This window comes from Neovison vison, chromosome 3, assembly GCF_020171115.1.
Source record: "Neovison vison isolate M4711 chromosome 3, ASM_NN_V1, whole genome shotgun sequence".
In the NCBI taxonomy this organism is placed as follows: domain Eukaryota; kingdom Metazoa; phylum Chordata; class Mammalia; order Carnivora; family Mustelidae; genus Neogale; species Neogale vison.
Window position 1 is genome coordinate 96581668 of NC_058093.1, and position 17007 is coordinate 96598674.

A 17007-nucleotide genomic window follows, 5' to 3' on the forward strand; every position below is an offset into this window, starting at 1 on the left:
TAGTTACTCTTCAAAAAAGGGTGCTCCAATAAAGTAGGCAGGCTTTAAGCGAGGAACTGGTATTTTAAGGTCTCATTAAATTTGAAGACTGATAGCCGTCTAAAGATGAAATCTAAACTCTGGAGTTTGGATGTTGATACCGTTAAATTCAAGCTTAGTCTGATAAACGGCCGGTTCTCCCGCTTCTGCACCTCCTGGAGCTCCGAGAGAGCGGGCGTGGGCCCTGGCGTGAACTAGGTGACTGTCTCTCTTTGCCCGACTAGCTCCGCGCGGTCAAAGCAGGGACAGTCGGCTGCTCTGGGACAGCCAGGGGAAGCTTCTCGTAGGAGACAGGCTTCCATCCGAGACCTGAAGAAGTGTCAACATTTGGATACTCAGAGGGCAAGTAGCGAGCTGGCAGGGGAGTAGCCGGGACAAAGGCCCAGGGAGAGTCGCAATGGGGGAACCTTGGCGTCCAAACATCTAGAGCTACCAGTGGTTCCAAGGTTACCTGGTCCTCTTAAGTTGGTGCTAGAGAGGAAAATTAGGAGGGGAATGAATCAAAGCTCCTAGAAGGCCGGAGCCGGGAGGTCTTGGCGACAGGTGAACCTCGTTTTCCCGGGATAGGCGGTGAGACTGGTAGCCCAGCTGGAGACCCTGCACCGCCTCTGAAGCCCACGCAGCTCCAGAGGAGAAAGATGTCAAATTAGGGCGCTGCCCGCTCTCTCCAGCCGGAGCGCGGCCACTGCCTTCCCGGACGGCAGAAATCCGGTCCGAGCGTGTCCCCTCCGGACCCCATCCCGCAGCGCGGGTGGGGCAGGTCTCCCGTCACACCCTCTTCAGGCCGCCAGCAGTTCCCGCGAGCCTCCGGGCGTCTGGCCTGGCCGGATCCCTCCCAACCTCCCCACCGGCCTCCCAGAGCGGGCTCGGGCGCCGGGGCCTCGGGGCGGGTCCCTGCCGCCGGCACCTGCCCCCGTGGGCGGAGCGCGGCGGCGACAGTGCGGCCCCAAGCCTCTGCCTCCTGCCGCGCGAGCCGTGCGGCTCCTCTACACCCCCGCCCAGCTTGCTGCCGGCGCACCTCAGCTCCTCGGCACCCTCCCTCTCCCTCCCTCCCTCTCCAGCGGTCCGTCCGTCCCTCTGCCCGCTCCGAGCCGCGGCGCCTCACACTTCTGACTTAAGTCCTCGCCGCGCTCATCGCCGCCTCCCGGAACTGCCGCCCCGCGCCATGGAGCCGGCCGCGGGCAGCGAGCGCCGCAGCCCCTCGGGCCCCGCGGTCCCGGCGCCGCCCCGGGGCCACGCGCCCTTGGCCGCCGCCCCCGGCCCGGGCCAGCAGAGCAACCCAGCTCGCGAGCCACCTAAGCCCGAAGAGGAGCGGCAGCTGCGGATCAGCGAGAGCGGCCAGTTCAGCGACGGGCTGGAGGATCGAGGTGAGCGCACGCCGCCCGGCAGCCTCCCCGGCGCGGCCCCTTTCCCCGGCCGGCCGGCGCGGTGAGGAGCCGCTGCTCCCGGCCCGCCTCTACCCATTCTCAGGTTGGCGGGGCGCGGGGCTCGGCGTCTCGGGGCGCTCGGGGGCGCGGGGCCGGGACTTACCCCGCGAGGGCGCCGAGAGCCAAGGGCAGCAGCCCCACCTCCTGAAGTCGGCGCCGCTTGGGCAGCCGCTCCTTCCCGGGAGCGCAAGAGCCCGGCAGCCTCCGGACCGACCCCGCACGGGCCCGGGCTCTCCTCTTGGCTAGCTCCGGCCCTCCAGCGCCCAGTGGAAAAGTTTGCGGGAGGCGTTTTTTTGCTTTTGGAGCCCAGTGCTCCCGGGGGAGTGCCGGCCCTGCTCAGCTAGGAGGGACCTAAGCTCAGTGCGTCCTCTTTCTAAGTCCTCTTCGACCCCCGGCGGCCGGCTCCCCGGGAGAACTTCCTTCTGCGGGTTTAGCCTCGCGGAGTCGGTGGGTGGTCGGCTTGGCGAGCGAGGGAAGACCGGCGGCCCCCGACTCTCACTCATAGGGCACCTAGTTTACCATAGGTCATTGCGCTGCTGTTTGGTGATGCGGGCAGAGGACTGGGGCAGTCGAGTTTGGACCACCAACCTCCTATGAATGGATGCCACCGAAACCTGGTGGTTCCCTGCACACGTCTCCAGCCCCTTCAGAATCCCCCCAAGACACTGGTCTGGAATCCTGCAAACGTCCCTTTCCTGGGAGGCCAACCCCCGACCTTCCAACACACAGACGATAACCCCCTTTGAGATGCCCGCAAGAAACGGGAGAGACTCCGTTGTTCATTCTCGTGCCTCTCTCCTCCTACATCCCTCTTTCCCTCCCTGCCTCGTTTCCTTTTGGCTTGCAGGGATCCGTGTTCTTGGCCACATCCATACATTTTTTGCTGTTTTCTGAATCTAAATTCAGATCGGCCCCCTCAAAAAGACTCCGTGTTTGGGCTAAAGCCCGTTAGTGGCCGAAGCGGGATTCTTGCAGCCAGGCCCTTCCTGGGGAGCCGGCTCATCGCCACTCCACCCCCTTTTCTTGGAAGCCTTATTTTGTTGGCTGTGGCGGATTTTTATATTTCAGTCTTAGCAGGTTTTCAGTCCTATTCTTAGTATCTCCTGTACATTTTTATTCCGGTTTAGCGTTCGGATGCACGATCTCTTTCCTCATAGAAATTTTAAACTGTAGCATGTGAAATAGAATGACATGGAAACAGCAATCCCGGAGACTCTGCAGGGATTGCTCAGGGGGGGAACTGGAGCTCCTCCAGTTGCAACGAGTTCTGCATCTATGTTGCAGTTTCTCCTCCTGATCCAACAGAACTGGATACTGTTACAGAGCTGATGATGGGTGGCATCGCAAGCACCCCCACGGAATCCATCACTTTTATTCTAGGTCATGTGAATTACCTTTTCCTCTGCAACTAATACTGTAGGACTCAAGAATTTTGTATTGAAGAAAGACCGAACTCTGGGCTGAGCTTATTTTTGTAGCATTGCAGGTCATTTGTCAAAGCTGGCCTATTTCTCCCCACCCCACAAAAGGACAGGAGGGGAGAAAGTGCTAGGGGAGTTAATATTTAGCATCATTTTGTAGCTTCGTGCTCAAGTGTAAAAAGCCCTTCTGAATTAATTCTTAGGGTCATTTTTCATTGGTCAACTGAATTTCATTTTCCATTATATGATAGCATGAAAGCATTCACTGTTCATGAACGATCCCTGTGTGAAAGCATCGCATATCACACACAGCCTCTCTGTTAGCGTGAACCCTGTCCTCCAAAGAACCCAGCGCCATGTGGTATTGAAAGCTGAAAGTCAGTGTGACATTCTTTTGTTTGACCTATTGCTGACAACAAAGAGTTAATGATGAATGGATCATTTTCATTAAATAGATCAGATTACCTGGGGAGGTTTATTACAATATTTTGTGTTTGCGTTGTTTTTTCTTATGGGGCTGCATCTTTCCCATATTGATTTTTGAATCCCTTGGGAACAGTTCGATTGCAGCTACCTTTTTCCTAATGGTGAGAGGATTTGGGGAGGAAGAAGCTAAAGCAGTTGCCTGCTCTGCGTCTCTCCATCATGCCTGGCTTGCTTTTTTTCTAGGCCCCAATACCTATAGCGTGTGTGGGGGGTCCATGCCCTGGATGTGTGTCTATATTTGGCCTTCTTTCTTGTCCTCACTTCCTTTTGAGCTATTAGAGCTGGTTACGGACTGCGTCTAACTCCCATCAAATGCTTGCCTTATCTAGTGTTTTAGGACTTTAGAGGCATTTTCCCCTTAGAAGTGAAGGGGGCTGCTTCCTAGAAACCTAACTAGCTGATAGTGCAGTGCCATTTGGCTGAGCCTTGTAGTCAGGGAGCAAGAGTCCTGTGGTCTGAGACTTTCAGGGATTAACACCCACAAAATAGGCCAAGTTTGTCTTGGGTGTTTCCACCTCTTCCCTTAATATCCTCTCTTCTCCTCACAGGTGTTTTCCCATCATTCTGCCCCAGCCCCTCAAGTTGACTTAGAGTGTTACATGCTTCTGCATTTCTTGCTACCAACCTTCCTAATGAATATTGCCCTTCCTTCAGAAGATCCAAGTGTGGCGATTAGGAGAAAGCAATTAGAACTAATTCATACTAGAATGGGAATGACGGATGGCTTCAACTTAACTGCATATATTTGCATTTCTCCCTCTACCCAAACAATGAGTTATCAGTCTTTCATTCATACAACCCTTACGTTTACTAATGTTAGGCCCAGATTACAAATAGATGGAATTGGAGTGAAATTAGAAATCTGAATGTGGAGGCCAGCTTTGTTGAGAAAGGGACATAGCCTTCCTGCGAATGTGCAGCCTTCCTTAGCTTCTCTAGGCTGGGCTACCTTCTACTTCTGAAGCACAGCTTCCTGAAAACTTGAGGACTTCTCATCATTGCTTGTGGCTGCGTGTGCAGCCCCATGTGGAGGCAAAGGTAGAGGCACCTATATGTGGACCATTCATTTATGGGTCTTTGTAGGTTGTCGTGCTCCCCTTTGAGGAGGGGGATCTTTTCCATTCTTGGTATCAGCTATACTTTTAGGAAGGAAAACCAGTAGGAAATAAGCAAAGGCTGGACCTATATGGGAAAGTTCCTGCCTTCTTGGATGGTCTTCCCATTACATTTACTCTAGTTTTTTAAATTTAAAACCTCCTATAGGGGAGACATGCACACACACGATCAGATGTGGGTAAGAACCACCAGTCCTGCTGCTTAGAGGACTCAGGTATCCTGTTAGCAGGGCAGTCCAGCCTATGCAAGTGGACATCCCAGACTCCTTCCTGAGTGTGCTGGTCCACTGTGGGGTGAGGCACACAGTGGTCTGTGTGGTCAGGACCATATCGCTATAAACAGCTGGCTTTGGAAGGAAAAATAATTGTTATGTGGTAGAATGAAAAACCCAGATCATTGTCCTTTCTCGTGGAAAATGAAATCTGCTTCTGAAAGGAACCTTGTTTTTACCCCCAGTGGATAAACCTCTTGTGATTGTTGGTGTCAAAATACGCAGCAAATGAGCTGCTTATTTGAGTCAGTACTGATGTGTTACAGCTTCACTTCTGAAAATCAATTGGCCAGAATGAAAAGGAAGATTTTTATATCATTTGGGAAAAAGGAAACAAATGATTGGGAGAGTATAGGACCTGCTCCCTCTAGGTTGGCTTAAACAGGAGATAAGGTGATTGTTATTGAAAATTAGAATGGGGTGTTATTCGGTGGCTAGGGAAAAAGTAGACAAAGGAATAAAAACAGGCAGGTGAATGGATTTTAATTTGAAATGATGTGTACTGAAGGCAGAATTTGAGGAGAGAAGGTTTATCTTTTTTCATCCAAGTGCATTTATTAAGGAAGATTTGGGGAGATTTTTACAGTGAGGTGATGGAGAGGTGTTTAGACCTACCTTTTGCACTCTGCTCTACATTCTGATCCCATGCAAATCTACAGGTTTTGATTATTTAAAAATCTCCGGGCCCTAGACTGGGTTCGCTAAGCACCTTCCTGGAAGTTTCCTCTTGCTTCCTTAAGGACTTGTTGAGGTCGCTTGGATCTGGGTAGTGAATGAAATGGAGAAATTTTACCAGGGTCTTTTATAATTTTGGAAGAGGATGTAGTTTTCAGGCCAGAGGCTGAGCAGGGTGCCCAGCTGGTTAAGTGGGATGGTGTCTTTTACACGATGCGCCAGCTGTGAGATGTTGCACACTGTTTTACCAATGGGTGCCTAAGCTCGGACAACCAGTTTCTTCACCATCTGGAGCTGTCGTGATGAAGCTGCTCCACCCCTGAAAGGTATGTCCTGGGCTGTTTAGCTCAAGGTGGTGTCATAAGCTCCTGTCAATGGAGAATGCATGAGAATTTGGTCTTTCCTGCAAGGAAGAGACGCTGTCTATGATCTGTTTTCGAAGGAGAAGAAAAAATAGAAATTGGGGTCATGCTGAAGATGTTTTGACCCCTCACCCAAAGCAAATGGAAATTGGGCATCACCTCTAAGACCTCATGAATTTCAGTTGGTGCCAGGGACCCCTTGGTGTTGAAAGCATCAGAGACAAAAATCAAATGTTCCTCACACGGGGCCAGCCCAGAAAGCTGTGCCCAGTTTGAGTAGGTTTACCTGACTTGAACAGTCTGAGAACTGTTTGCCTCATGAGTGGTATAGAGCAGTATATACTAGAGCAGAAAGGCGGGAAGAAAACAGGGCCTACAATGGAGGTCTGGTGGCTATTGTTGGTTGGGAATGAAGAGAAGTCCTTCTCTTCCTGTTAATTGTTGAGGAGGGCAATGAGGCTGTTTGCCTTCAGGGACTCATGGCTTTGGGCGAAGGCTCTTTGACCAAGTTGTGGGCACTGCCTGTGGGATCAGTGCAGATCAGTGCCTCTGGCTGAGGAGCCCATAGGCCCAGCTCAATGTGGGCTCATTGTGCTGTTTTCCTAATGAAAGGGGCTTGCTAGAGCAAGACCTATATAGCTGACTACATGCTGGGGCTCACGGATCCAGATCCAGTGAGTGGGTTTATGGGGTCTTTTTAGAGAGGACGACTGCTTTTAGCCTGCAGGCATACTTGCCCATGTTGCTAGAGCCTGTGATTTGGCAAGAGATGCCAGAAAGCCTGATTTCCAAGTGAACCCTCCTAATTGTTAAAACACAGTGTGGGCCAAACAAAACACATCTTGGCCCACGGGCTGTCAGTTTGCAGTCCTTGGATAAGAACGTGTAGCTCTGGCTGTGGGTTTCTTAATAAGGAAATGTCTAACTTCCTTTTCTCCTTGTTTTTGTCAGGCTTACTAGAAAGCAGCACTCGCCTGAAGCCTCACGAGGCCCAGAACTACAGAAAGAAGGCGTTGTGGGTCTCCTGGTTCTCCATTATTGTCACCCTGGCCCTGGCCGTGGCTGCCTTCAGTAAGTATGCAGAGTCCTGCTGCTCCATACGGGCTGCTGTTGTCTGGTTTATTCTCTCACTCCTGTACAATCTGCTTTTGCTTTCAGTTGACTATTATTGACGGGAAAATTTTTTTTTAGATGATGGGAGAGTCAGGGTACTTATAAATTAGTAAAATGGCTTCTCTCCTCTGCAGAGGGAAGAGGTGGGTTAAGAAGAAACGAAGAGGGATCCTGGGAGCTTTGGCTCTCATCAGTATGCGGGTTTGTGGAGGGAGATTCTGGCTGCTAGTTGAATAGAAAAAATATTCTCTTGGTGGATGCCTTCAGCTTGGGCTGACATGTGACAAATCTATATCCTTGAGATTTGCATTTTGAGCTTAATGCAACCAGATGAGTGCAATATTGCAGTACATGCTCCCCCCCCCCATGATGGCTGTGTAAGGTTTGGATGCAAATCATGTGCACATTTTAATGAAAGAGGAATGGGAGGGTCCTCCGTCAAGTTTTCAGTGACAAGGGAAACAAAAATGTTTATTACAATCAAGAAAAGCTAAGATAACGGAACACTTTGTGCCTACGTATAATCTATTTACTGTTTATGGATAATCCTGTTTAGGTGTTAGGAAGCCCTCTGACATGCATTTTCTCAGCTAACATTTGCAGCCTAAAGAAATGTGCATATGCTATTTATTCTTATTAATCGCAAGATGGTTTCTAAGCTTAAGCGAGGACATTAAGCTTCATCTCAACTTCGGTAGAAACCACCGTGGGTTTTTTTTCCTTTTTTCTTTTTCCTTTTTTTTTTTGAATGCTGGGGTAAGGAGGAATGTATTTGGGGCATGTTGTGATTAATTTTTTACTTTGCCAGGAAGATCTATATTCTTAGTGATAAGAATCATGCCAGATGTCTCATGTGGCATCCCTCAGAGTGGGAGAAGAAAGGGCTGTCTGCTGGAAGATACTACTCTGTGTGTGTTGAAAATTCTATTCTGCGCAGTTAGACCTGCTGCTGGAAGTTGGTATTGGCTCCCAAGAGGGAATATTAGAATTTGACCAAATGCTCCCTGCAAAAGTAGGCATATATTACTTGGCAAAATTTATATTGGAAACACTGTGCTATATTGTGGCTCTAGAAAAAAGCCAAACATTTAGAAGTAGCGGGTAATGCATTTCAGAGTATAAACATTTACCAGTGAGCCAGAAATCTAATCAAGAGAATTCTGATTCCTGAAAATAGCTCTTCCTGCTTCTTGCCTCCTCTTCTTCAGCTGAAACAAGAATAACGAATCTGATTGATGTCCCTGGAGGGTAATTCAGTTGTGGTGGCTGGTGGTGGGCCCTGGATCAGACACCATCATTAACATATGTAAAGAAAGAGGCATGGAATGAGGGGTGGTGATTTACCAACTGAATAATAGTTACTCAGACATGTCCTCGTGCCTGATAGAGCTGTTTTGATTTTATCGAGTGGGTGTTTGAATGAGGACACAAATGTGAAGAAATACGGAACAAATCTTTCCTTTGGGAGAATAAGTCTATATTTGACGTACTTAATCTCATAATAGGGAAAAATTAGGAGGAAATGTTGGTTTCATATGTTTGCCTGATCAGTTGGGTTATTTTGAAAATTTCGTTCTCTTTCCTTTAATAGGAAAAGCCTGTTGCATAATGCATATGGAATTAGAATGTTTTCTTTCTTTTTAAAATGATTTTACACCTCTAGTGAGTATTTGACTTAAATCCTCTAAATTCTTGCCTATAGAATGTTGGCATTGGCCTATAATATCATGATTTGTGTTACTTTCTGTAATACAATTTGTTCCCAAGTTGATTTCAAGTTAAACCAAAAAATGTAGAAGAGTTCTGTTTTCCCCTACTTTAACTATGGAGTAGCTTTAGTGTGTGTGTGTGTGTGTGTGTGTGTGCACCTGCACACATGCACACACGCTTTTGTTTGTATTTTATGGTGTTGTTTTTTTTTTTTTAAGATTTTATTTATTTATTTGACAGACAGATTACAAGTAGGCAGAGAGGCAGGCAGAGAGAGAGAGGAGGAAGCAGGCTCCCTACTGAGCAGAGAGCCGGATGCAGGACTTGATCACAGGACCCTGAGATCATGACCTGAGTGGAAGGCAGAGACTTAACCCACTGAGCCACCCAGGCGCCCTGTATTTTATGTTTTAAACCTTTGTGGTGGTCTCTGGTTGTGTTGTTTAGGGTTGTCCTGTTTACCTTTTAGGTTCCTAAAATGCATTTGTAATATGAATTATTTAAAACCCTTTTTAAAGTGTCATTTACATATTGGCAGACTTTTGTGCAATCTTTTTCATAGTTTTAAATAGAAAGAGAAATAAGGATTAGGTAATATAAGCTGACTTTGAAATTAGGTTTAAATTAGTATCTAAAGGAAAATGGTATGCTTTCGAAATGGCAATAAATATGTTTTTTTTTTTTAAATTGTCACAAGGATCCCCCAGTGGGAGATCTTCAGGGAGGTGGTTGATAGAGATGTGGGATGAAATGGGATAGGCTGGCTTGGTGAACCCCTGTGCCACCCAACAAAATGGTCAGGTTGGACCAGTTGGTCTTTTTAAAGAGAATTGCTGTTGAATGACTGCCTGTGATGCTCTGATATAGCAGAGAGGTCTCTGCACTGTGTGTGTGTGTGTGTGTGTGTGTTGGTGGATACTGATAATCATGGTGATTAGAAGATCATATTGATCATTACATCTTGCCACTGCTAGATGGTAGACTCTGCAGGGAAGGAGGAGCATCCATCCTTGCATGGAATCAGTATGCAACATTGTTGAATGAATGAACTGAGAGATTTTAAAAAATCAATCTTTTTCTTTCTTTCTTTCTCTCTTATTAGATGGAATGAAAATATTTATTAGAAAGAGATAAATTTGATCTAAAGGATTATTTAGATACCAGGCTTAGAGCTCATGTATTTTTACAGACAACTGAAGAACTTTTGAGACAATCTGATCATGCTTATGACCATTCTCTCCCTAAGGGCAGTGACTTGGAGCTGCACCTGCTGGGGTCTGGTGGAATTCCTGTCTTCATCTCACCTGCCATTTTCTCTTTTATCATGGATGCTGATTTTTGCTGAAAAAAAAAAATGCTGTTGTCTTTTTTTGTGTGTGTTTGGAAATGAAGGTGATGTATTATGTAAGTTTTAGGGATGCCACTTTTCTCAGTCAACTGGAAAAGTTCATGTTCTTTACATAGGATGTACGTTGCAAATAAAGACTATCACCCTTCCACCTTCTGAAAGCTTCTAGGTAATCAGGTATGCTGTGTTTTCTCAGATCAGTAATTCTTAAGAGACACAATGACAAAACTAGTTTTGGTCAGTATAACTGAGTTGTCTGTGATAAACCAATTGTGTATATAACTCTGGTTGACAGTCACATGTCTAGTATAGTCTGAAAAATTAAGTGAACTTTCAAGTTTGTGACTTGAGGGTGTTTTGGAAAGAATGTGTGCTTTGAAAGAGGTATAAACCATTTCTGATAATCCTTGGTAATATAGAGATTTTGGACCTGCTAAAAATGCTGATATAAAAGCAGATGGTAATACATCTTGAATATTGCAGAGAGAGCCCTAGTTTGGTTTTAAAATTGGTTCTGTTTATAATCGGTAGGCAGCATAGAAAATGGCAATCATGTTATGAACAAACCTTAAAAAAAGTCTATTTTAATACATCTAGAAAGAGAACAGAAATTCTGTTTCAAAACTCAGGGTTTTGACATTATTAATGTCTTTGTTAGAATGATTTAGGAAAATGCATTCTTTTTTGAAGTGTGAATGAGTGCAAGTTAATTTTTAGTCACTCAATATATGTTCTTTGGGAAATGAAGATATATTTTGAAATATACTCAGGGGACAGAAAACCTTTCTTAAGATACATAGCTCCATTAAATAAAAAAGTACTCCAAACTAAGATCTCAGAAAAAGCTCATTAAAAAATGTAGTGAATCAATAGATTTAAGAATTAGAAATTTTTTTTGAAAAGGGTGATTTTCTTTTTGAATATGGTAATTTTAAAAAGAATATATTTGATTTTAGCATAAACTCTTGTCCCTTAAAAATGATAAAATATATATAGTTCTTTTTATTGAAAATTGTGAGGCCTGGAGTTGAGAGCTGGATAAAATGAAATCACACGCATCTTCTATAAGCTTGATAGTGTGTGTGTGTGTGAGAACTTTTTTAGGTAGTCTCTCAATTTTGGCATATTGTGAGATAGGAGGGTTGACGTCCTCTGTGGTTTCTGGTGCCCTAAGAGTAACAGGCCTGACCTGTGCGCCCCCCCGCCCCCAACTTTTCTCAGACACCCCAACTTTTCCTCAGGACTGGAGAGGGTGTCTTTCGGCCAAGTTCATCTTCTCACAGATTTCCATGTGGCTGACCTCTCTGGAGGCCTCACAACCATGCAGACTAGACCCCCCCCATCCCCCAACCCCCAGCCTGGTTTTATCCTTCACACTGTGATTCCTTCACAGTTTTTCTCATTCTGCCCCACCTCCGTTAGATGATGGTGTGTGTGAGGCCCTAGTCTTCTGCGCTGTGTCCCTTAGACACACCCTTGACATTCTGCTTGGAGATTAATCCTTTGTGTTCTTTGCTAGTCTTTCTTTGGATTGATAAAAACAGTATATGCTCATTATAGAAGTTCATGAGACCAGAGATACGATTGCAAATCTCTGTCCCATTCTAAATTCTTTCTTTCCCAATTCCTGCGCCTGTGGACAAGCTTTGATGCTGGTGCCTCATGTCTCCTTCAGGATATGGTCTGTGCACTTCCAAGCCTGGGGTTACACACCTTCTGGTTGCTACTTAGGTTAGGCATGATGTCTTATCCTTGCTGGTCTTTGAATTAGCATGGGCCTCTTCACTGGCTGCTGTTTTCACAGTTTTGTGTGAAGTGGATTTGATGTGGAGAACCTTCAGGAACAACTTCCCAACCACCGTCTGGCTGCCGCTGCTGAGGCGGGTGACGTGTTGAGGGGGATGTGGGCAGGAAGTTTGTGAGCCACATCCTGGGGGTGTTCAGTGGGATAACTTGCTTCCGTAAGCATGCTGTGAATGATAACTAGGGATGCTGCTTCTGAGGAGTGGAAACCAGGAGGGGAGAACAGGCCGAAACGTGGCTGGGAACCTCATCCTGACAGTGCTCCCTGCCTCTAGGTTCCTCCTTCATATGCTCATGCTCCTGTCATCAAGGACTCTGTGCCTTGTCACCGCTGCCACCCCCACACTGCTAGCTCAAAGAGGGCACAAAGAATATAGAATGGCATTTTAGTCAGGTCCCTTTGCTTTCTGTGAGGGCCCTGGTGGTCTTGGCCCCTCCTTCCTGGCTGGACACCTCCATCACCGAGCTTACTGCCCCTCCAGCCCATAAATGCTCCTTGTAGTTCCCCACACCCTGCGTCCTGCTCTGCCCTTGGCCTCAGATGCTCTTTGTTCCTGACAACCCCCTTTTGTTGCCTGGCTCAATTTTACTTACCCCTCAACGTTGAGGTGAAGGGTCTGCCTCTTCCAGGAAGCCTTCCCAGGGCTTCTGAGCTGATAGAAATGACCCTTGGTTCCAGTAGTCCCATGGGCACCCATAATCAGAAACTTGACACAATACTTAAATCACTGAATTACTGCTTGGCAATAACATACCCTGTTCCGAGGCAGAGCCTCTGTCTTCTCTGGTCTGGATTCTCCGCCCCTAACATGGTTGGCACTCAGCTATCGGGTGGGCTGGCGTCATTTTTGACATCTCCCTGCTGAGGCCACCATGGCTGCCACAGACTGAGAATGTATGTTTGCAGGCGAAGATCCCAGAAAAAGGAATAGTGACTTTTTCAAGTGAATGGAAACAAAAGGGAAACTGCAAGAGGGACATCTTCAACTTCGTAAATGGTTGGGATGCCAGAGCCCGTAATCTCCCCCTCCTCCTCTTCCCTCCCCGCCTCCCCAGCCCTCCAGCTCCTCTTGGATGGAAGTGCCTCCCTTGCAGCTGTTAGGAAAGCACAACTTCCCCAGACCTCAGGCTCACAATGAGCTGCTGTGTCGTTGTTTTGAGCCGGGAGTGGACGAGGGGGGTCTCTGCAGCTGCCTACATGTTCTGCCCCCCTTCTCTCTGTACACTGTACACAGCATTGAATTAAAGTGTGGCCAGAGGCATTAGCCTGAGGCTATCCTTGTCACATAGCTGTGGCAGGGACTCCGGGGAGCTGGGCAGTGGACCCCAGCTGGACTCCATAGGCCCAGTGGTTCCATGCCCTGCCTTGCAGAGGCCCTGGGTTCTGCTGGGCTACAGCCAGTGCTTTGGGGGAAATTTGGGAGGGCTTTCCCTGCTGAGTGGCTCTTCAGGCATAGTGGTGAGCCACTTGGACGTGAAGAGGTTTTCTGGTCTGCTTGTACTCCAAGGCTGTGGCATTGTGCTCTGGGAAGTGCATCTTGGAATGTGAATTTCTGGTGTAGCTGCTCAGGACAAGAGGTTATTTTCTGGTCCTTTGTCTCTGAGGGCTGAAGTGCAGGCCGACTGAGGTTAGGAAATTCCAGGTGAAGCCAGAGCCAGGCAGAGAATCTTTTTGCTACCACTGCGCTTCCCACCTCCCCGTAAAGGAACTTGTTCCTCACTTTCCACCATCTTCCACCATCTTCCACAAACTGCCTTTTCTTCCTTCCAGCCAGTGAATGTGTTTATCCAGTCCTTACTGAGTGCCTGCTGGCGAAGCACAGTCTGCTGTGCCCGGTGACACAGGGGATGTTAGGAAGTGGGGCAATCCTCTGTCTCCTTCATGAGTTCAGGTCTAAGGCGAAGATGAATCCTCTCAATGTCAGGGCAAATGGCAGGGCAGTGGGGTAGGATACATGATAACCTGAACCCTGCTCAACCCTCCTCCATTAGACATCTAAAGTGCTCAAGAAAGGACATCACTGATCTGTTAGAGAAAGGATGATCTACAACCCCAGGAAACCTCTGCTCCCCAGAAAGGATGAGATGAAAATCAGAGCTGTCAGTGCAGAATGGGGTACTCCCCTGGGCTGAGAGGGCCTGAAGATTGCGGGACTCGGAGGCTTGAATTACAAGGTCACGTGAGGCTGGAACATAGTGGCAGAAGTTTGTTGAGACTGTCTTCACAAACTGTCACACACACAGAGGCTTAGACAATGGAAAATTACTTTCTAGGCAGGGGACCTCGACCAGTCCTTGGTGTGGGCTGCTCCAGGGAGAGGTATAACCTTGGGAGAAGGGTAACCTTGGAAGAGGCAGCTTCTCTCTGTAGAGGGTATTGGACAGTTCAGGAGAAGGACGGGGCTGTGGGCCGTCAACAGCCCTCACTTCTGATAGTTGGAGGAATGAGTGCCTAGGTCTTGAGGGGGATCCAGGAGGTAGGCCATGGCCTCCACTGTAGGAGTTCGTACTGCCCACTTTGCCTAGGAGCCCTCAAGCTGAGATACAGTGTGGATGTGGTCTAAGGTTGGAAATGCCTCTGGAGTGTCTGTAAGAAGCACGTGCAGAAACTCCGCTCAGGCCCAGCACTGTCTCACGCATGGCCTAGCATGTCTCCACCAAAGATGAGCTCCCAATCTAACCCTGGAGAGTTCCTGGGGGAAAGGGTCTAAGAGCCATTCCAGCAGCATGATCAGAAGTCAAATTCCAGATAAGAGAATTACCTGACCAATCCCCTCTCCCCTCTATTTCTCGCTTGTCTTCCTTTCAACCACCATTTTATCTCTTCTAGTTGATTCTTTTATTTACTTGTACAGTTGGTCCTTGAAATGACATGGATTTGAACTGCATGCAGATTTTTAAAAGATAGAATACAGTACTGTAAATGCATTTTTCCTTATGATTGTCTTAACGTTTTTTTCCTCTAGCTTATTTTCTAAGATTATAGTATATAATACATATAACATACAAAATATGTGTTAATCGACTGTTTTTACTAGTGGAAGGCTTCTGGTCAACAGGAGGCTATTAGTAATTACGTTTTGGGGGTATCAAAAGTTAGGAATGGGTTTTGTCTGTGTAGCAGGTCAGCATTCCTACCCACCCCCCAAGTTGTTCAAGGGTCAACTGTTTATGTATAAATAACAAGCTTCTGGATTTTTACTTATTTTTATTTTTTAGGTTTTTTTTTTTTTTTTTGGCCATTTTTGACTTCCCACCATGAAAGAAGATAATTTACTCTGCTCCCCTCTTCTTGGTCCCACACAAACACGTTGACTTCCTGAGCTTTTATCAGTACATACTAGTCCTACTTGCATTATTGTGACCATATTAGTCTTGCTTACTGAGACATATGGTGAGGAATGCTTACTTCTTGCCTGCCCTATTTTTTATTTTCTCTGATTTTAATATCAGTTTTGTTGATCCCTATGTTTGGTTTTCTCTGAATCTGTTTCTTACTGAAGTCTAACTCCGCATTTCTCTTCCACCCTCAACTTCTTCATGGTATTTTCAGATGCGTAGATAATTCTGTCAGTTACTTCTTGAAGAAGTCTCTTAGGGGCGCCTGGGTGGCTCAGTGGATTAAAGTCTCTGCCTTTGGCTCAGGTCATGGTCCCAGGGTCCTGGGATTGAGCCCCACATCGGGCTCGCTGCTCGGCGGGGTGCCTGCTTCCTCCTCTCTCTGCCTGCCTCTCTGTCTACTTGTGATCTCTGTCAAATAAATAAATAAATAAAGTCTTTTGGAGGAAAAAAAAAAAAAAAGAAAGAAATCTCTTAGAGCCAGGCGATGTCCTCAGATTCGTTCCGTTTCCCTCTCTCCTTGTGCTAGGATTTCCCGCGATCCACCACCTCTTTGGCCATTCCCTTTATTTCTCTCCTCTGTTGAGTTTCCTGTCTCCTGGATACCAAGTTTTTCTCTTCTCTGGTTTGGAGGGAACATACCTTCTCCTAACTCCCTGGGAAAGGGCACCTGGGAGGTGAAGCTTTCAAGCCTGAAATGTCGTTAATACATCCTGACACTTGATTGATGGCTAAATGGAAACTTCTCAGTAGGATATAATGTTCCTTAAGAGTTTTAAAAGGTTTTGCCCCATTCTGTTCTTATTCCTGGTGTTAGTATGAAAGTCCTAAACTATCATAAGTCCCAGTCCTTTGCCTGAGAGTCTCTCTGGTGGGGTTTTTAACAACAAGCATCCCCTGCCTTCATTTTCTGTGCGTCCGCTTCACTTTCTGGGAAGTGGACTCAACATTACATTCCTGCCTTTCTGTTAAACTTTCCATTTTTACTGTCAGGTTCTGTTTTAAATTGTCAGCGTGTTCCTTTTAAAAGTCACCCAACTCTTGTTTCATTGATCTTTTTTGGATCTTTTAAAAAATCTAACCTTTCTGAGAAACTATTAGTGGTAGTTTAAAAGCCTCTTTCTATTTCTTCTGTTGTCTTCCTCCAAGATTCCCTCCTCCCAGTGTGCCGTGGGTTCATCATTCCTGTGAGGGAGGGATCCTGTGAGAAGCCATCCTTGAGACTCCGCTCAGAGTGAGAGTGGGTATACAGCAGACGGGAGATCTGAGCATGTGATGGCTTTCCTGGAGAGTGATGCGGTGGCACTGTGGTGTCGGATAGTTTCTGCTTTTTTTTTTTTTTTTTAAAGATTTTATTTATTTATTTGACAGAGAGAGATCACAAGTAGACAGGCAGGCAGAGAGAGAGAGAGAGAGAGAGAGAGAGAGAGAAGGAGGCTTCCTGCTGAGCAGAGAGCCCGATGCGGGACTCTATCCCAGGACCCTGAGATCATGACCTGAGCTGAAGCAGCGGCTTAACCCACTGAGCCATCCAGGCGCCCCTAGTTTCTGCTTTAATACTTCTAGATTCATCCTCTTGGGCTCCCCACGTTGGCCAGAGAAGGGCCTTCTGATCTGCCTGGAGTGTGAACTCCAGGCTGTGTGAATTTTGGAAGCTTAGTCGGGCAGGAGGATTGGGATCTTCCTGTTCTACTTGGAATTCTTAACTTGGTCTGCTATTTTCAGTTTGGTTTCCCTCCTACCTTTAGCTGAGCCTGGTATCCCTCACATAAGAGGCTATCACACCTCCTCTGGAGAAGATACCTCCAGTCTTCTGATAGGAGAGCTGGGGGTAGGGAGAGGGCACAGGCCTTCTGTGCCTATGCCTTTCGCTGGGGAGGAAAGCCAGAGCACTGCC

At 47.0% G+C, this 17007-nt stretch overlaps 1 protein-coding gene across 1 annotated transcript in view; it reads left to right on the forward strand.

Annotated features, from left to right (window-relative positions):
- The first annotated feature begins 1204 nt into the window (after positions 1-1204).
- Positions 1205-17007, forward strand: part of TMEM163 (transmembrane protein 163) — a 221031-nt gene continuing 205228 nt past the window's right edge. Inside the window, exons 1-2 of the mRNA XM_044242592.1 lie at positions 1205-1406; positions 6749-6868. Of these exons, the coding sequence (XP_044098527.1) occupies positions 1205-1406; positions 6749-6868 (322 nt within the window). The remainder of the gene's footprint in view (positions 1407-6748; positions 6869-17007) is intronic.